This window comes from Thermobia domestica, chromosome 12 (genome assembly GCF_964235325.1).
Source record: "Thermobia domestica chromosome 12, izTheDome1.hap1.1, whole genome shotgun sequence".
NCBI classification, from domain to species: domain Eukaryota; kingdom Metazoa; phylum Arthropoda; class Insecta; order Zygentoma; family Lepismatidae; genus Thermobia; species Thermobia domestica.
The window spans coordinates 11,596,453-11,618,071 of NC_137465.1; the positions used below are offsets into that span (position 1 = coordinate 11,596,453).

Genomic DNA, 21,619 nt, shown 5'->3' on the forward strand with positions numbered 1-21,619 from the left:
CTCTTCTACGGTGTCGAAACTGGTGTCATACCTTTGAGACCTATTTTTAGCTTTGGGAAGAGATAAACATCCGATGATGCTAAACTGCTTTTGAGTCTGTCAAAGTCTTACAACGATATTGTATATATATATATATATATTGTAATTTCTTCTATTTGTATATCTTGGTTTTGGGCAACGGTGCTTAAAAGTACACAATCTGTCGTGTAGAAGAAGAAGAAGAAAAGAGAATTGATATGTTGTCGATTCTAAATATAGAGAAATAAGATTTAATCTTAGTAGCTGGAAATATATGTTGATTTTATATGTATAATTGGCACTCATAGTTACCATAACAGTAAATAGTTGTTTATTAAAAACGTTGCTATGACAACCAAAAAGGAAAAGTATAATTAATGGGGTCTTGACAATAGAAAGGTAATAATGATTCAATGTGGTGTGTCTAATTTTATGTAATTCGATCGTGTTGACATATTTTGAAAATTACGCAAACTATGGGCTGAATGTAACGTAAAATATAAGAATAATAAGTGATGGTTTCTATATACGTTATAGTCTCTGAAGCAGATTTCCCCAATTTACGCATGAACTTGATTTTTGTGCATTGCTCGAACTGTGACATTGTGTCAACTGATCACCAGACATTCCTCATTCTGTTATGACCAGTTCACACATGTCAACCACTCACCACACTTGCAATTAATAATAAACAATATAAAAACAAATTATACTATAAAGAAATTACCAACCGACGGCAACATGTACTAATAATAAGGAAAATATTCATTGGATGAGAAGAGTACGATAGGGACGGAATGTACGTTTTTCTAACTCTTTCTACAAGAGGGGAACAAGCGCGCCGATCCTGAGGATCTGGACATATGTATTTTGTATTATATGTATTTTTTATGAATATACAATATTTGGCATAAATTGAATATTTTCAGTTTGTCTTAAAATTCTCATATATGACTTCTTAGACCAGGGATGCAAATAACTACTCGCCCGGGGCGAGTGGTTCATCGGTGCGGGCGAGTATTTAATATTATACCGAGGGTAAGTGAATGATTTCTATTGTGGGAGATTGTCTAGGAACTTTTTTCTTGGGCGAGTAAAATTTTGTTGCTTATTTGCATCCCTGTTTTAGACCCCTGTCTGCAAATACACACATCTGAATGGGCCCCCTAAAGTTACAGAGAAATCGGCGCCCTTGGATGGAGCAATTTGAAAAAGGGATTTTCAAAGTGCTTACATGAAACGTGTAGTCGAATGTTCCGTTGTTGTGCTGCGCAATTCGTATTTCGTTTGCATAATCTATAACTCTGATTGGATTGAAATCTTACTCAAATTATTTCAGTAAAACTTTTATCAAATTAATATGTTGATATTATTGGCTCCATCCTTCATACACTAGATAATTATTGGCTGTATCTTAAGTTATAAATTAAATATGTTTAGACTAGTACTTTTTATTTCTTATACTAAGTTTATTTTCGTTAATTTTCTAGGCCTTAGCAATAGATAAACTATATCCATTAATTGGCTTCTTTGGCGCTGGTTATGGAGCAAATAATGACCCTGTCAGAGGATATGTTCTCGTGTTCTTCATTTCATTTGGATGTATTCTCATAGGTAAGTTACCAAGCATTATTATATTCTCTAAAAGTACAACAGAGTACTCACAGACTTATTAACTCGTTTAAGAAATTTCCAGGTGTAACTGGTTATCAATTTACACAGGACTTATTAATAAGGACAATAGAAAGGATTTTTTGTTTCGTTTTGTTTAAGGCCTCCATACGCTCCTGCCCTAGCGACTTTCTAGCAGACACTATTGCCTCTGTACAGTATACCCTCTCTGTCTCTACTAAACTTCTTTCTCTCTCTCTCTCTCTCTCTCTCTATTTTCTATTAAGGTTCTCAGCAGTTGAGATTAGAGTGATTGCTTTTAATAATTTCGCTCCTGTAACAAAATTCAAAACCTCATAAAAATATAGTATTACTTAAAATATGATTTATAACTAACTGATTCTACTAGCTTTTTTATATTCAATAACTTAACAATGACTATATACACTATGTGATCAAAAGTATCCGGACACCTGGCTGAAAATGACTTACAAGTTCGTGGCGCCCTCCATCGGTACTGCTGGAATTCAATATGGTGTTGGCCCACCCTTACCCTTGATGACAGCTTCCACTCTCGCAGGCATACTTTCAATCAGGTGCTGGAAGGTTTCTTGGGGAATGGCAGCCCATTCTTCACGGAATGCTGAACTGAGGAGAGGTATCGATGTGCGTCGGTGAGACTTGGCACGAAGTCGGCGTTCCAAAACATCCCAAAGGTGTTCTATAGGATTCAATTCAGGACTCTGTGCAGGCCAGGTCATTACAGGGATGTTATGGTCGTGTAACCACTCTGCCACAGGCCGTGCAGTATCAACAGGTGCTCGATCGTGTTGAAAGATGCAATCGCCATCCCTGAATTGCTCTTCAACAGTGGGAAGCAAGAAGGTGCTTAAAACATCAATGTAGGCCTGTGCTGTGAGAGTGCCACGCAAAACAACAAGGGGTGCAAGCCCCGTCCAAGAAAAAAACGACCACACCATAACACCACCACCTCCGAATTTTATTGTTGGCACTACACACGCTGACAGATGACGTTCACCGGGCATTCACCGTACCCACACCCTGCCATCAGATCGCCACATTGTGTACCGTGATTCGTAACTCCACACGCCGTTTTTCCACTGTTCAATCGCCCAATGTTTACGCTCCTTACACCAAGCGAGGCGTCGTTTGGCATTTACCTGCGTGATGTGTGGCTTATGAGCAGCCGCTCGACCATGAAATCAAAGTTTTCTCACCTAACGCCTAACTGTCATAGTACTTGGAGTGGATCATGATGCAGTTTGGAATTCCTGTGTGATGGTCTGGATAGATGTGTGCCTATTATACTTTACGACCATCTTCAACTGTCGACGGTTTCTGTCAGTCAACAGACAAGATCGGCCTGTACGCTTTTGTGCTGTACGTGTCCCTTCACGTTTCCACTTCACTATCACATCAGACACAGTGGACCTAGGGATGTTTAGGAGTGTAGAAATCTCGCGTACAGACTTCTGACACAAGTGACACTCAATTACATGACCACATTCGAAGTCCGTGAGTTCTGCATAGCGCCCCATTCTGCTTTCTTACGATGTGTAATGACTACTGAGGTCGCTGATAATGAGTACCTGGCAGCGAAATGCGCCTAATATGAAAAACGTATGTTTTGGGGGGTGTCTGTATACTTTTGATCACATGGTGTATGTTTGTTAAAGAATTTAAAATTTGTCATAACAATGACTATATATATGTATGTATTTTCATTTATTTTCGATAGTGTCTGAAGAAGGATATGTTAGATATCCGAAACTGTTATATTTATTATTTTATAATAAACGTTGCTTTGCTCAGCATTTGTAATTTAGTGTAAATGATTTATAAATAAAATAGAACAGAATAAAAAAAATAGAATAGACTATTTTATTGTCATTGAGCTTTACAAGCAATAAACAACGTCCGAATAAGATATAAGGAAAAAAAGTAATAACATACGGACAATCAGTTGCTGGTGAATAGTATAATGATCAGCCTAATAATATTTTAAATAAAAGGACACTGCAAATTACGACAGTTTCTTAACATTCAATGAACCCTTGAATCGAATAAAATGGATTCGCTATTAACCAATCATTTAACTTTTTTCTTGTAAACCTTTAACGGCAGCTGCTGTATGGAGGTTGTTACTTTATTAAACAGCTTCGGTCCTAAGACTAAACAACTATTTTTGATCTTCGATAATCAAGTAAAGGGTATTAAAGGGTATATCAATTTTCTTACACCATTTGTAGAGACGAAACTTTTTCGTTAATACGATATGTGCTAAATGTTTTTAAAAAATGCCTATATGTTTCAGGAAACCTCAAACTTTTCGTTTGAGTTAGAAATCAAGTTTATATTATCGCGAATTTTTGGGAAATTCAACATTACTTGCGATAAATACGAATGAAAACGAAAAAGTGGAATTCTTGTTAATTATTGCTTATAACAACTAAAAACCGCATTTCGAATATCATTTAACTTAAGAAAACATTGCATTTACGAAAAAGCTCTGCGAGTTATTTGATCCAGGAACTGTTGTTTAAATCCTTAACTGTGTTTTGTGGTGAAAATGTTCATGATCTGTTGGTTGCTTACCGTGAATTTAAAAATAAGGTTATTGGAGTACTCAACAGCGAGGATAAGGAAGTTGACACGTATCATTGTTAAACAGTTTAAAAGTTAACCATAGGTCTTTTGCTGTCAGCTCGTTACGTTCAATATGGTTGCCAGTCTCGAGTGTTGATGCCGAGAGATTCTGTTCCAAGTATAATATGATTGTTACTGACAGGAGAATAAACTTAGAAGAATTGGTAATGTCTTGCTGTATGTTACCCTTTAATTAAGGATGAGGTTAGAGGAAGTGTTTAAATATTTGCATTAATTTCTATTTCAGTGAATATATTAGCTAGAATGTGCACCTAATCAAGGTGTATCCTCATTTTTTGTATTATACATCTTACTACCAAAAATATGCTTTCTACAAATTCCATAAAAAAATGCTATTTTTTTAATGCAAAAATTGTGATAATTAATGCTACAAAATATCAAAATTGTTTCGAAAAAGTTTGGTCTCTAATATATGTACTTCATCCCTAAGTGTGATATTTGCAGGGTTTCGCTTAATGTGAAGTAGCACTTGATAAATATACACATTAACTACTGTTATTATCTTAAGCCTGATGAATAATGGTCTAGAGTGTTCTTTATCAGGTGTTTCAACGATAATCCTGATAGCTTTCTTTTGCAAAACTAGGACATCATGTGCTTGGCTACTATTACCCCAAAGTAAAATTCTATATCCAATTATACTATGAAAAAATACAAAATATTAATTCCTCATATACTCATAGGAAACTGTATCTTTCAGTTTTCTTAACAGAAAGAGCACTCAAAAGAGCTTGATACATACATATTTTACATGCTTTTCCCGCGTTAGTTGGCTGTCTATACATATACCAAGAAATTTAATCTCATTTTCATCGTAGTTTTCTTCAACATTGCAGTGATTGAGACTAAAGATTACTTTTTTGTCTTGATTTAGCACAAAACCATTTCTTTTAAAAAAAGTCGCTACCTCTCTTAATGCAGCTTGAGCTTCTATATACACTTCTTCAAAGCTTGTGTTTGTTAAGTAGAGTAGTGTCATCCGAGTACGAGGGTTACTACGAAAGTTTTAAGATACGGATTGTTGTGGCACAGTATTTGAATTCCAGCAATTCGTTCGGTAGTGGTATTCAGATCGAAAAAGCAAAGCAAGTTTCAACTCGCCTCGCTTATCAGCGTGGCCGTATCGCCTTCACTTGTTCGTTGATGTGAGCAGTATTCGGCTGTTTAGAATCGAGCTCGAAAGGAAACATTTTCGGTCAATGATCCTTTACGATTTCAAAAGTGGTTTGAACGAAACACAAAGCCTTGACCGTTTGCAGGGCGCATTTGGGGACCTTGCTCCTTCCCGTGCTACAATTTTTCGGTGGTTTGGTGAATTCAGAAGAGGCCGGACATCGCTTAAAGATGAAGATAGGACTGAACGTCCGGCAACAGTTGTGTCAGATGAAAACATTGCCGCTGTGGAACAAATGATTCGAGAAAATCCTCGAACAACTTTCAGGGCATTGAATCCACAGTGAACATTGGATCGCCAGCAGTAACAAAAATTCTTCATGATCATCTTCGGCTCAGGAAGGTTTCATCTCGTTGGGTGCCTCACACTTTGACTGAACAACAGAAGCGCATGCGTGTGGAATGGTGTGAAGAAATGCTTGCAAGATTTGATGGAGGCAATTCTCGACGCGTCTCTGACATTGTTACTGGTGATGAGACTTGGATCTATCAATTTGACCCTGAAAATAAACGTCAGTCTACAGTTTGGATCTTTCCAGACGAAAATCCACCCACGAAAGTGAAGCGACCGCGAAGTGTGGGGAAGAAGATGGTCGCAACTTTCTTCTCCAAACCTGGCCATGTTGCAACTGTTCCACGTGAAGAACAAAGGACTGTTACTGCTCAGTGGTACACCACTGTTTGCCTAACAAAAGTGTTCCAGAAGCTTCGGAAACGGCGTCCAAGAACTGGATTGCATGGGATCCTGCTTCATCATGGCAACGCGTCCGCACACACGGCCAACATCACAATTCAGTTTTTAGAATCTACGGAGGTCAAACTTATGACTCATCCGCTGTATAGCCCTGACCTCGCCCCGTGTGATTTTTTTCTGTTCCCCGGGATCAAAGATCGCATGCGTGGGAAGAGATTTTGCAGCCCTGAAGAAGCTGTAGTGGCTTACGAGAATGAACTTGAAGAAAACTTGAACACTTGAAGAAAAAGACTGGCAACACTGCTTCCAAAAGTGGTTTTCGAGGATGCAAAAGTGTGTACAGTGTAATGATGAATACTTTGAGAAAATGTAGGTGTTAAATTGATTTTAAGTATGTAAGTTATTTCACATCTCAAAACTTTCCTAGTGACCCTCGTATAGAATTGATGTGATATTAGTATTTAAAGACAAATCATTTATCATTATTAAAAATAGTACCGGATCCAGAACAGAACCCTGCGGTACCCCATATGTTACTTCTAAAATGTTCGAATGCATATTGTTAACACTGTCTGTTTACGTTCATTTAAATTTAAAATTGAGAGTTACAAAATTCAGTTTTCAGAAAGTGAGATATATTTGTATACATTGAGGGAAGCAACCAGTATAATCAGACCATAAACATCTTATTCATTTCAAAGAAAAAAAAAAAAAAAAAAAAACAAACGTGCCGTATAAGTCAGTGAGCTGAGAAATTTAAAAATGCAGATATTTGGTAAGTGTAAAGGCTAGACTATCGCCAATGAATGGTGGCTGAACGTTATCCATATCTTTTCAATATATATTTTGGAGGCCGCGGTGGCTCAGTGATAGAGCGTTCACCTCTGGTGCTTGAGGTCCCGGGTTCGATCCGAGCCCCCGCCAAGTGAACTTTGTGGTGGACAAACACCGTGTGTGTGGGTTTTCTCGGGATTCTCCCGTTTCCTCCTACTTTCTTCATTTTATTCATTACTCATCATCACCGTCTCCTTTAGCCTAACCGGCATAATCGTGGGACGTAAAACTCACAGATTTTATTTCATTTTCAATATATATATTTTATAATGAGCAGCAATATTCACAGCAATTCAGTCAAATTGAAGAGATGGATTTCGAAACTTGACCTAGAGACAAATTGTATCAGTAACTGAACTCAATTGAATTTTATTGCGTTCAATGACCATTTACATTTACTGATTGCCATATGTTATAGAACAAACGCCATTTGTCTTGTTTCTTGTGGACCAAAAGTAATGTTTCGTATATATTTAGATGGAAGAATATTTAGGTCTTTGAATAGCGTTCTGCAAGAAGTATAATATGAAGTATTAATCATTATTCTTATCACTTTCTTCAGAGCAATATTTAATTATTTTGTTTTATTCATTCATCGTTAATTTTACTCTTCATAAACATGCTTCGGTAATAAAACTCTCTCAATAGTCAAAGAAACAAAATTTCAGAAAACTGCACAAATTAGTCTGTGATTGTTGATACAGTTTGTTTTGGAACAAAGTTTCGAAATTCATCTGTTGCATTTGATTGAAATATTGTCGTTCCTTACAAAGTACGTTAAAAAGATAAGGGAAAAGTGCAGTCATCTGTTGGTAACTACCAGTCCTTTAATTTCACCTTAAGTTGAAATAGATACGACATATATAATTGTCAACCTAATAAGTAATGAAATAAAGAAATGGAAGAAGTATAGGGTATTGGGTTCTGAAGATAAAAGTCTCAGAATATCGAAATTTAAAAACAATTAAATATAACAATAGAACAGGAAATAATTCTATATTAATGTCAAAATTCTTATTGTTCAACAGTATATACATCTAGAATCAATATTTCTTCTCGGTTCTTTTGACTTAAATTAACCTTTATAACATCGATTGGTTCATTCTACGCTCGCAGAACACTGATGAAAATATAACATTGTTATCATTTGAAAATAAATAATGGTTTAAAGTACAAGCTATACAAAATCTCGCATATTTTTGGATCAAAAGATCCAATATATTTCAGGCAAAAATTTTCTTGTATGCCTTATATTTGGAGAACTACATATAGTGTAACCAAACACAAACCATCACTTAATTCAGTGTGATGTGCTTATTCAAATAAATAAATAAACTCTATTTAGGGAGCTTAAAAAATTTTGTTGCCGCCGATACAAAAACTAATTATTGGCCAACATTGCAATCTTTTGATGCATTTTTTAGATCATTCCTAAAATTCTTGGTTATTAAGAAAACTTAAATAAACTGACACAATAGCCCATATGGGGCCAGTCTACTAGCCAGCTTATGATACTCATGTCTTTAGGATGATTTATTGTTTCAGATAAATAGAATTTATGAAAAGCCTTTGAGAATTGAGATTTTAACAAAAGTAAGTTAGCTGATGGTAGAGTGTGTTCCATTACTTAAACGAAACGTCATATTTTCCAGCTCAATTGAACGCCATCGCTCCGTTGCTGTCCAACTTCTTCTTAGCCGCCTACGCCTTAATTAACTTCTCAGTGTTCCATGCTTCAATTTCTAGAAGTCCAGGATGGAGACCGGCCTTTAAGGTATGTTCAAATCTGGCGACAAAAACTAGTAGAGGGTAAGAAAAATAGATTCAGATGTCGAATAGTACTCTTCAAATTTATCACATCAATCCATTGTTTAATTAGATCGGGTCTCATTTTAGAGAATTCCTATAACTGGTTCAATAATGTTGATACTATCGCAATAACAAGTGTCCATGTAAAATTATTTTTGAAATAACGCGATTATGGTCAAGAATTCAAGTAGTATTAATCATGGGCGCCCGAAGGGGAGGGCAGGGTGGGGCCTGGGCAAATCACGTATATTAAATACCAGAAATATCAGACATAATATAGCAACCATGAAGATGGACCCCCTCTAGAAAATTTTCTTCGGGCGCCCCTGATATTAATAGATTGTAATGTAGGTACAGCTTTTTACGAGGGGCGTTTCATATTGATTTATACTTTTTTAAACACTTATAAGAACCTTTATGCCTCGGCAGATACACTTACTTTCTCAACATAGTCTCCATTAAGAACTACACGCTTGCACCACCGATGTGTCAACTTCTCTATGCCCTCTGCGAACCACTTTTTCGGAGTCTGTCGTACCCACGTCCGGACAGCATCTTGCAGTTTCTGGAAGTCTACGAAATGATGTCCACGCAGCGGTTTCTTGAGTGCTCCGAATAGGTGGTAATCAGATTGGGTCAAGTCAGGAGAATAAGATGGCTGTAGCAGCCCTTGGAACCCCAGCTCATTAATAGCATTCGTAGTTGCCCGACTCGTGGGGGGACGAACGTTATCGTGTTGCAGGAGCACATCTTTCACCCATTTTTCTGGTCGTTTCCTTTGAATTGCACGGCGCAAAATCCGAAGCGTTGTCATGTGTGACTCACTGTTAATGGTGATCCCGGATTCCAGCCAGTCAATGAGGATGATTCCATCCTTGCCCCAGAAGACTGGTAATGCGTTTGCCTACGGAGGGCTGTGTGCGGATCTTCTTTGGCGTGGGACTACCTTTATGCTTCCACTACATTGATTGGGCTTTGGTCTTTGACTCATGGTAGTGCATCCAAGTCTGGCCCCCAGTAACGAGTTCGAGCCTTCTGGATCCTTCTGTAGCGTTGCAGATCACTGCTCACATCCTTGCGCTGTTGTCTTTGTGCTGCATTCAGGGATTTGGGAACTCATCTGCCAGACACCTTACCCATCTTAAGGTGTTCGTGCACTATGCGGTGCAGAGTGATTCTGGCAAGTCCTGTGACCGCCTCCAATTCCGTGAACGTGATGCAGCTGTTATTCTGAAGCTACTCCATTCTTGAAATATTCACTGGTGTCGTCAGTCACATTCCTTCCAGAACTAGTTCCCTTCTCCGTTGATGTGTGGCCACTTTTCGAGCCGTACACCCAGTTGTATACGGTTTTGCGTGACGGTGCGCAATCTTTACACACTGCCACCAATCGCCTGTGGATTTCCGCAAATTGTAAACCCTCTTTCCACAGAAACCACGTTGTCCAGCACTGTCCTTGCTGATCAACTTCCATGTTGTCCGCTTACGTCCTTACAGCAGTTGGTGAAGTGCTGTAGCTTCCGGGGATTACATTTCTCTGTCTTGTTCTTCCGCCTGAAGCAGACCTAAGTACTACTTCCTTCCGGCTGTAATGACGAGCTCAATGGTGAACCATGAAAGAGGGAAAAAAAGAAAAGTGTAAATTAATATGGAACGTCCCTCGTATAAAGTTAATGCATTAATGGATCTGTAGGAATGAGGAAGTTCAAATAGGCTAATTGACAATTTTACTAAATAAGGGTCATATAAACAGGTGTATTACTTGCAAGTATATCAGTACTTAGAGGAGCATAATTCTATTTTTTATTTTAACTGAAAATTAGAAATTTGTCAAGCAATAATTTAGTTTATTAGCAATTTGAGGAAAAACAGTTACGTAAATACTCGGTCACACAGTTTCTTTCTGTAGAGTGCTTCGAGCTCTTACTGGAGCTTTATGTCTCTCAACCAAAACTTACTACAAAGCAGAAATTGCTGAAATCTTAGATTTTTTTCAAAATGTGTCTTTTCACGCAATATTGAATACATTATTTGAAATTTTTGTCCTGGAGTTCCCCTTTCCATGAAAATATTAGATTTAACTATATTTTTGCGCATGAGCCCATAAAACATTGACTTTGACACATGCTGATTTCTCAAAAGCACCTCTCCATCGTTTCAGAAGCTTCTTGTAGGAAAAAAAAAAAAAAATCTGAATTCAATACTGTTCTGACGCTGCTACAAAACAAAAATGACAATTAAAATGACTTAAGTGTTTTAATTGTAATACAATGAGTGTACTGTTAAAATAAATCAGTGAGGTTTATTTCGGTTTGCAGAACAAAATTTCTAAACTGTTTATCGTAATGTAATAAAAATAATATCAAGCAACTTATTCTATTATGAAAATTTGTGAGGAAACATGCAATGTTTTGTACATGAAACTGCCTGTAAAAGCCTGTCAGATTTTGTCAGGCACTATACAGGCGCCTGTTTCGGCGAAAACACATGTAAAGAAAATATTATAGGCACATTGTCTTCAGGTGATATGCATGTCGAAAAAGTATTAAACTTGTGTTGGAAATTCTGCACGGAAACACGTTGTACAGAGCCTGTACATTAAAATGAGAACATGCAATGTATACGTAGTCACTCACAAGCAAGTAAATGGAAGGAATATGTGCGTGTAAAGTACCTTGAATGGGTTCTTGATAACATTCGCAATGCAGTAAGAATGAAAAGTACAAGGAAGGTGCCTGTTTATCAACATGTAATATACATGTGTGACATTCGCATTACATGTAAATACCATGTTTAGCTTATAGCACGGAAAACGCATGATGCAGAATATGTTATTTTACATTTATCATTTTCCTGTACATGAGAAGTGTGTAACTCCTCTGCGTGCAGTGTACAAGCAATGTACAGCTGAGCGGAAACATGCAATGATCATGATTGCCGATAAATGGATTAAACAGATACGTGTGGTAAACAAGGTGGATTGGAGCTAAACATTCACGTTATAGGCATAGGAAACCTGCAATATTCAGGCACACGTCTCCAATTCGACGTTCGCTATGCAAGGTCCTGACACATATATAATACATGGGATTACAACTGAATACATTGCCTGTATTACCTCCGTGTACATGCGAAGTGTAAACCCATCTATTATTACAGTATCAGGGTTCGAGTCCTGGTACATTCCCGCGAGAGAAAACCATATATTACAGTTCTGGGTTCAATTCTCGTCTGTCCCTGTCTGTTTTCCATATATAACAGTACTGGGTTCGATCCAGGTACGTCTCACATAGGGATTAACCATATACTAGAGTATTGAATTCAATTCTACTCACTCCCTTTCGGGATAAACCCTTTTATTACTGTATGTGGTTCGTGTCCTACGGTCCCAAAGTGGGCTTACTCTTTTACTACGGTCTGGGGTTCGATTCTCCACCGCTCGAATGTCTTCTTTAGCATTTACTAGCGGATTGGATCGACCATTGCAACCGACCATATAGCCGCTGGACAACAGGTTCAGAGTTCGGTCAGAACGTTTCGGGAAACCGGCACAAAGTTAACTCCAATTGTATTCTATAGCGCTAATGCAATTTATTAATGTATGAATTATTAAGTTGCATAGGCGCTAATCACTTGTGCTGTAAAGAAAAATGAATTAAGTTGTTCCTTAAAATTAACATATATGAATTTAGATTATGATTGTTATTTTGAAAGGATACTCAACTTTTGGATTTTTGCTTTTAATTCACAACACTAAAACTTTACGAACATATAATACATCACTTTTATGACACTGCAAATGAATACTTGGTAATGATAATTATATTTTGATTTAATACAATTTGGGCCCGTTAATTATCGAAGACGCGGTTGACGCGGTTGCCACGAATTATTGGTTATGTTTCGTTACATTGCTGATTATTACACTTTCACTAGCACTGTTCACTCACTTCGACACTGGAAAGGGGATTGTATTGGATATTCAGGGGTGATGTCCTGTAGGTTGCGGGTTGCTCTCCTCTCATCTTTCTTGCGGTGAATTGAATGGTATGCCGTTCTCCAGCTCCTTGCCGGAAGAACTTTGATTTACACTTCTAAACAAACGTTTTAAAACATTTCAAATCTTCATAACAATAGCGTTAGTTCGATATTATTACATTTTGAATTTATTACGTTTCACACTTGACAAAATTCAATGTCGTTTAAGTTATTTCTTCATTTCAGTTGTGCGTACCAAATTCTCGTGGTAGTTCCAATGAATGTGTTAGTCCGACTAAAGCACCTTTTCTTTCCGTCTCATCGTGTTGCTAGGCAAAAGAATCAGTTTGCTACGCAGTTTGGTGATGTCAGAAGCTAAAAATAGCTATGACAATCCATGCATTGGAATTTTTAGAGACGACGTTTGTCCATTGTGCTGAATTTTGGCTCCTAATATGGGAAGGAGAGAGGAAGTCTACGATCTCCGTCGCAGTCAAAACCCACATACATATATGCATATTCGTTTGTTGGCTGAGGGAAAAATTCTTGAGAGCACTTTTATGCGAGGTTCATTTAAAAAGTTAAAATTTTCTTCTTAAAAATTGACTGAGCTGAACCGTATGGTTACACTATATGCAATGTGCAGGTAACGGAAAATGCAATGATCATGATTGCCAATGAAACCTGGGTTAAACAGATACGTGTGGTAAACAAGGTGGATTGGAGCTAAACATTCACGTTATAGGCATAGGAAACCTGCAATATTCAGGCACACGTCTCCAATTCGACATTCGCTATGCAAGGTCCTGACACATATATAATACATGGGATTACAACTGAATACATTGCCTGTATTACCTCCGTGTACATGCGAAGTGTAAACCCATCTATATGCAATGTGCAGGTAACGGAAAATGCAATGATCATGATTGCCAATGAAACCTGGGTTAAACAGGTGCATGCAATGAACAAGGTTGATTGGAGTGAATCATTAATGTTACAGGTGTAGGAAACATGTAATATTCAGGCACCAAGTCTCGAGTTTGTCATGCACATATGCAAGGTCCTGACACATGTATAGTCCACTGGAATAGAATTGGACACATTGCCTGTATAATGCAAAGTGTGGACTCAGCTACATGCAGTGTACATGTCTTATGCGTGTCCAACACCTGTGACTCGCAAATTTTATGTACACTTAATGCGATGTACTTTACATGTATATTCTGCTAACATGCCTACTAATTCGCTAACACCTGTATTTAACATGTCAATTACATTTTTATCAAATGAAAAGCAGGTGTCGTCAGATACTCATGAGGTAACGAATATGTCAACTACATGGAATATGCCAGTTACGTACATGTCTTTCCACTTTCTACATGTTGTTTACACGCATTTTTCACGTTGCAAGGTTGCAACTCAATCAACATGAAAACTACCTGTTTCCGTGAAATGAACATGCAATGATCGTGAAAAAAATCAATACCTGTCTCATGCGTTTAAAAGTGTTCCATTTTCAGGCGTATGTACAGGCGCCTGTAAAAATATACCTGTTAATCCATGTTTCACAGGCGCCTGTAAACCACCTGAATTTTCTGTCTGAATTGGTAGTTTAATAATAAAAGTGACCTTCTGGTGCTCTGGTATTTATCCAGCAAAAAATTTGAAGAACTCTTCTGTTCCCATCATCAGTCTTGAGGTTAGATTAAAAGAAAAAAAAAAAATATTCCATTCAACTTGTCTCGTCAATAGCAGAGTACGAAGAGTATATTTAAGATGGATCAACAAAGATGATTTTGAAACAACTTTGAATTATAATTACTGCGTGGTAGTATAATGTTTTCTCCATAGGATATAAATCCTGAATAGAGCAAACATTATATTACGTTGTCACTATTTGTATGTTTGCCCGAGCGTTGACAGTGAAACGAGTTGTCACTCTCGTAATAACTTCTTTCAACGACAACAACACAGAAGCGACATTCAAACAGTTACCTAATGACAATGAATTAAAAGTACTTTCAGCATCACTTGGCATTTCAAAATAAGACTGAAATATAATATACGATATAAAATGATGTATATCAAAGCTTCTAAACCATGTGCACAACATAAAGGACTACAGCAAGGCAATAGCGTTAGATCAAACCAGACGACGGATATATACTGGAAAAATGTATATTATTGTTATCCTACATACTTATACAGTATACTTTTACAGAAAGAAACAAAGTAAAACTAATCGTGAATATTCCTGTTAATACAAAATGTGTTAGATAAGTATAGTAGTGATCAATGTTCTTTCCGCAGACTCTCACGGCTTCTTCTAATTTTTCTGGTCGTAGCGTGCAGAACGAATGCACCCGTTACCTTTGTTTATCCAGTCACTTGGCGCCCTCACCCGATTCTCCCACCATGGTCACGTAATTACAGGCGGAAAACTATCATTGGCTGTAGGTTGCTAGGCAACGACTTTGGTTGCTAAGCGCGAGCGTCTATACATCTCAGCGAGTAGCAGCGTTATGAGATGTTGAGAGTCTTCTCCCGGCGAAATTAAAATACCGCTAATTTTACATTAATTATGTGATATCTTCAAATAGATAAAAGATAATCAAAATGTGGAACAAGAGCGCCCTAGACAATATCATTTTACATGGGAAACCGTTATCACGACTCACTTATCTGCTTTCGATTTCGAGCCATTTTAAAAATCGGCATTTATTTTCGCGTTTCTAAACAGATGAAAACAAAGCCATTAGGTGACTTGTGATATAGGTACCTCACGCAAAATAATATTGTCTAGGGCGCTCTTGTTCCATATTTCAATTATCTTTTATCTATTTGAAGATATCACATAATTAATGTAAAATTAGCGGTATTTCAATTTCGCCGGGATTAAGACTCTTAACACGTTCGCTGCTGAGAACGCCCATCGGAGTCCAGTACTGAATTTGACATATGCGCCGAACGGCGTCCGGCGCATATGTCAAATTCAGTACTGGACGCCGATGGGCGTTCTCATTAGCGAACGTGTTAAACAGAACAGTTTTATTGTTTATAAGAAAACAGCAGCCTTTAAAACAAAAAGGATTAAACTTCCTGAAAATGTAATATGCGCAAAAATAATGCAGAAAAAGTTTATCATGGTAGTAGCGTCGTACATTCTAGACGCACTAGTGTACTGGTTCCTATGACATAAATTAAGTCGAGCAGTGTTGAATCTGACCAGTACTTAGATCTAGTGACCATTGGGAAAAACTAGATGGTGTTATCTGTACGATATTTATCTATGTTGTGAGAACAGTTGGAAAGCTATCTGAAAGCAAGACTCAAAGGTCACTCTACCAAGGAGGCTAGCAACAACGGCAATAATTCTGCGTTATACGACAATGTATTCCTAATTTCGAACTGCCAGTTAGTCGGTTTAAATCGTCCAGAATTTCGTGCTAGGATCTTTTATACATGGTAGTAGCGTAGGCAGAATTTTGATTTCTTGATAGTCGTAAACGTATTTATTTTCATATAATAATACGTAGTGAATTTCTGAACTGGTTGTATTAGAAAAGCCTTCTTTCCAAAATCACTGCCACATTGTTATTTTTAAAAACTTAAGCAGTGATGAAAGTGAAAGTAATCCATATATTAAAATGCTAGATTTATATGTTTGTGGCCAGTGCTTTTAACAGTGATATCTTGGAAACCACAAGCCAGCGTTTTCACTGGTCGTTTGCAAATTTTGTGTAGATTGTTCAGTTCTCGTTGGATATTTAAAAAAGTTGCCGTTATTTCTTAATTACATTTTTAGGAGTACACTGGAAGTTTGAAATTTCAAAAAGAAAAGCATCATATCCTACGAGTTATACATTCCAACACCACACATTTGTATACGCGGTTAGCATGTTTCTCCGGCGTTTGTTTCATGCCAAATGATAATGAAAAACGAAGGATAACCATTTCTCCAGTCTAAGATGAATCTCTTTTCTTTGGAGTGTTTTGCTCAATGAACACCATAAATCACTGATATAATTAATTGTGTGTATAATGTATTTGCTTATTACATACTGCATGTAAGAAGAAAGAAAACGCTGATCATACATGAATTAAAAACTTTAACCGGAAGCAGGCTCAAATCTTGCAAACGGTGCGAGATATTAAAAAAAAATAATCGAAGTTTTGTGGTACCCCTTGCCGATTTTAATCAAGATGTCCTTCACTTGTGTCTGTAAAGGGACATGTACAGATATAGTGGGGAATGACAAGGAGATTCATGGTCATATGTGAATGATGCGCTGTGTAGAGAGCACAGGTTGAGCTACTAATTTTAATTATTTGATGCTTTTCTTAATGTTTCCCAACTCTGAGTTCTTGGCTACAACATTCATATCACAGCATTTAATAAAAGTGAACATTGTCCCTTGTTGATAATTGTTATTGAATGCTTTTGTACTGTGGTCATTTCTGGCTTATTAGTGAATTAAAACCAGGATTATTTTTTTCTGTTCAGTGTTCGTTTCACTTACTTCGAACTTCTCTTCCATATTATGTTTACTTCTTAAATTAATAAATGGTAACTGCCATCAGAAACATATTCATAGAAAACGTAACATTTAACTAATGATTTATACTATTAATTTGTTAATGGATTCTAGCAATTGAGTGAAAACTTAATAAATTTGTGTTCATTTTTTCAGTACTACAACGCGTGGGTGAGTTTACTAGGGACGTTGTTGTGTATTGCTGTGATGTTCCTGATATCCTGGTGGACTGCTTTAGTTACGTTCATAGTTGTTATTACCCTGTATTTATACGTTTCATATCGTAAACCTGGTAAGTGACTCCTTTCACTCTACTCTACTTAGTACAAGAGCTTTATTTTCTTTTAGAATTTATTTTTTCCTCTAGGAATATGTTAGCTGATATGAATGCTTCGAATGCAATTCAGATTAGCTTAATAAACAAATATTTCGATTAGTGGGAATTAAAGTACCATTGTACAGTTTGATGCATTACCCTAAGTTTGATATATTATCGCACTGTCAGTAGATTAGTGTCCTTAATACTGTGTCCTAGGAAACAAAACACCAAAGTATAACGAGATTACCTATTGCCTTGTTCCACAACAGTCTCAAATTGCAATAATTCAAATGTTCACCTGAAATGTCTACGTTGACGTTTCGCTTCCAGAGTCCCTGTGTATTTCTATTTCTGCGAGATCTATATTAATATTGTCCTCCCATCTGCAGGCTGCACCTAGGTCTTCCTAATAGTCGTTTTCCGATTGGGCTTCCAGTTCAAATTCTGAAAGCGTTCCTACTTTCTTCCATTCTCGCTACATGACCTGCCCACCTGAGCCTCCTAGATTTGATGACCCTAATAATGTTTGGTAAACGATATAAATATGAAATTCCTCGTCATGAAGTTTACACCATTTTCCATTCCCGTTCCTCTTGGGTCCGAATATTCGTCTCAGGATTTTATTCTTATATACTTTCAGTCTGCTTTCTTCCCTCGGAATAAGAATCCATATTTCGCAACCCCACAGAACAATAGGCATGACTATCGTTTTATATATTTTAAGCTTCAAATTCCTCGACAAAATTCGCGTTGACAAAAGAATTTTAACAATAATAATACAAATTTCCTGTTTTCAGTCGACATTTAAGTTCTTCGTGGATATGGTTCTGGTCTGATAATATTGATCCTAACTAACTAACCCTATTGCCTATGTAACACGGAGGTTCAATGCCGTGTCCACAAAAGCTCTCAACTGACTCTATCCTTAGCCAACTGGATTCAGTTTCTACTTTGTATTCCTATTTCTGCGAGATCCATTCTTAATATTGTCCTCCCATCTGCGCCTAAATCTTCCTAATGGTCGTTTTCCGATTGGATTTCCAGTTAAAACTTTCAAAGCTTTCCTACTTTCTTCCATTCTCGCTACATGGCCTGCCCACCTGAGCCTCGTAGACTTGATGACGCTAACAATGTTTGGTTAGCTTTATAAATTGTGCAATTCCTCGTTATGAAGTTTCCGCCATTCCCCATTCCCGTCCCTTTTGGGTCCGAATATTCGTCTCCTGATCTTTTTCTCAAATACTTTCAGTCTACGTTTTTCCCTCAGAGCAAGCGACCGTGTTCCGCAACCATACAGAACAGCAGGCAAGATTATCGTTTTATACATTTTAAGCTTGATTCCTCAACAGAATTCGCGACGACGAAAGATTTTGAACTAAATAATAACAGGAATTACCTGCTTTTAGTCTACCTGATTTAATTTCTTCCTGAATATGATTTTAGTCTGTTAATATTGATCCTAGATATTTGAAGTATTCACTTTGTTTAAAGTATTATTTGATATTTAAACTTACGCATAAAAAAACAAAATCTGAACTAATGCAGAGATAAATAGAATCTCAACTTGTGCAGAGATAAATAGAATCTCAACTTGTGCAGAGATAAATAGAATCTCAACTTGTGCAGAGATAAATAGAATCTCAACTTGTGCAGAGATAAATAGAATCTCAACTTATGCAGAGATAAATAGAATCTCAACTTGTGCAGAGGTAAACGGAATCTCACCCTATGCAGAGATAAATAGAAAATCGAATTATGCATCAAATTGGTATAGACTTTTTTTGTAAATGGAAATTGCTTACAGCAGCTTAGATGTTATCGAAGATTATTTATAAACATTTTGTTTCACTCCTACTACTTCGTTTTCTTCACCTTGTTGAGAAAGGAATTTCAATGTAAATTCTTACCCGTAAAGGCTAGATTAAGCTTTTACTTCTTTCGTGTCGCTTACTATTACAGATATTAAAATACATTCAATAATGATATGCATGATGTCAATATATACATATTCTTTTTGTGTAATTGCAGAAGTGAACTGGGGCTCTTCAACGCAAGCACAATCATACAACACAGCCTTAAAATCTGTCCAAGAATTGAATTACGTCGAGGAGCATGTGAAGAATTACCGTCCACAAATTCTTGTACTCACTGGCATGCCAAGTGCTCGACCACCGTTAGTAGATTTTGCCAATTTGATTACGAAGAAGCTCTCGCTGATGATATGTGGTCATGTGCTCAAGGTAAAGTTCAGTGTTATTTATCTGAGAAATTATTGCGCACAGTGTAACTTAAAAAAACGTGGACATGTTCTTACTTAGTTCCATGATTTGAATATGAACGCATGCCAATAGGTAATTTCGAGACTATTTTGACTCAGTTGGTAAAACAGTTATCTCTGGAATGCACCTTCATGAGTTCGAGTCCTTGTTACAATATGTGGACTTCGTGCTGAGTAAAGACACACATAAAGGTGAGGGCGTTGAAATATTCCTGCTTTTGTCTCCTTTAATCAAAACGGCATAAATAGTTTACATATTTGAACTGACCGTAAAACTATGACAAAATGTCTACTGATCTGAAAACGTTGAAAACCTGGAATTTATTTTTGGGGCTCGAAATTTTGGAAACAGCCTAACATTTAGCTAGAATATCCGTGAAAGTCATTGCATGAATATTAAAACGAAAAGTATATTTATTGACTCAATAGGAACAAACAATACTCAACACTCGTCTGTTTCAAAATCCCAAACATTACGTTTCAAGTACTTCACTTGTTGTTCTAATGTGTTAAGGAAAGGATATAGAAGAGTAAGAATAAAGAAAGAAAAAAAATGAAAGTTTTACGTCCCACGATTATGCCGGTTAGGCTAAAGGAGACGGTGATGATGGGAAATTAATGAAATGGTGGAATGAAGAAAGTAGGGGGAAACGGGAGAACCCCGAGAAAACCCGCGAGCACGGTATTTGTCCACCACAAAGTCCACACGGCGCGAGCTTGGATCGAACCAGGGACCCCAAGCACCGGAGGTGGACGCTCTACCATTGAGCCACCGCGCCCCAAGAACAGTGTTGGGAAGTAACGTAACGCAAGTAACGTTTCCTAGTAACGCGTTACATTTTTTCCAAAGTAACTGTAACGGTAACGCGTTACAAATTTTTAAGTAACGTATCTAGTTTGCGTTACTTTTTTCGCGTTACATTTCGGATGAGTAACTACAATATATGTATATTTTTTTTTTTTTTCGGAAACAAATGTTTCTTTCCTGTAAGTGAATTTCTCAGAATGAAACAATCGAGCATGAACTACGTATGTCAGTGACCGACAGTCACAGACACACAGAGAAACAGATAAATTTGTAGTGCCACTTGCTGTTTTTTGAAGATGAGGACAGCCTTTGGGAAATCACGTGTACTGATTGCAAGCACCTGGAAGAGTTTGTCGTAGATTTTGACAGCTCCAAATCAATGCATTCAGTGAGTGAACTAGGAGTGCAATGATACCGGTAGTCTATTTTACTTTAATTGGTGTTGTTTTTATAAAGATGGAGAACGAAAATATTTTACTGTTCGAACATTTGAAAGAATACTTTTTTCTTAAGAGCTGAGAATGATGGTGGACAGAATTTAAAAGTAAAGTGTCCGAAGTGCCCCGGCGGAACAACTAGGGTGCCATATTTATCAACAACTAGGGTGCCATAATTAACGATTTACAGTAAGGGGTTAATATGAATAAACTGTTTTGATGAGCAGACCTACTTTATTACTAGACAATAGTTTGCTGATGATATGTAATATTGGAGTTCTTTCAGATCAATTTGCTTATCCTAGGGTCCCGTTGATTATAGAGTAATGTAATGTTTCTCTATATTCTTTATTTTTAATTTTACATAACAACATTGTTATTATTATATAATTAGTTTAGCAGAATAATTATAAGCAACCATTTTTTCTAACGCA

General features: G+C 37.0%; 1 protein-coding gene across 5 annotated transcripts in view; it reads left to right on the plus strand.

The window, feature by feature from the left end:
• The window catches only part of LOC145666337 (bumetanide-sensitive sodium-(potassium)-chloride cotransporter-like), a 373,540-nt gene that overhangs the window by 309,457 nt on the left and 42,464 nt on the right, over positions 1–21,619 (plus strand). For all 5 annotated transcript variants that reach the window (XM_081733455.1, XM_081733454.1, XM_081733456.1 and 2 more), the window contains 4 exons: positions 1,509–1,632; positions 8,671–8,792; positions 17,500–17,635; positions 19,691–19,902. In XM_081733455.1, the coding sequence (XP_081589581.1) occupies positions 1,509–1,632; positions 8,671–8,792; positions 17,500–17,635; positions 19,691–19,902 (594 nt within the window). The remainder of the gene's footprint in view (positions 1–1,508; positions 1,633–8,670; positions 8,793–17,499; positions 17,636–19,690; positions 19,903–21,619) is intronic.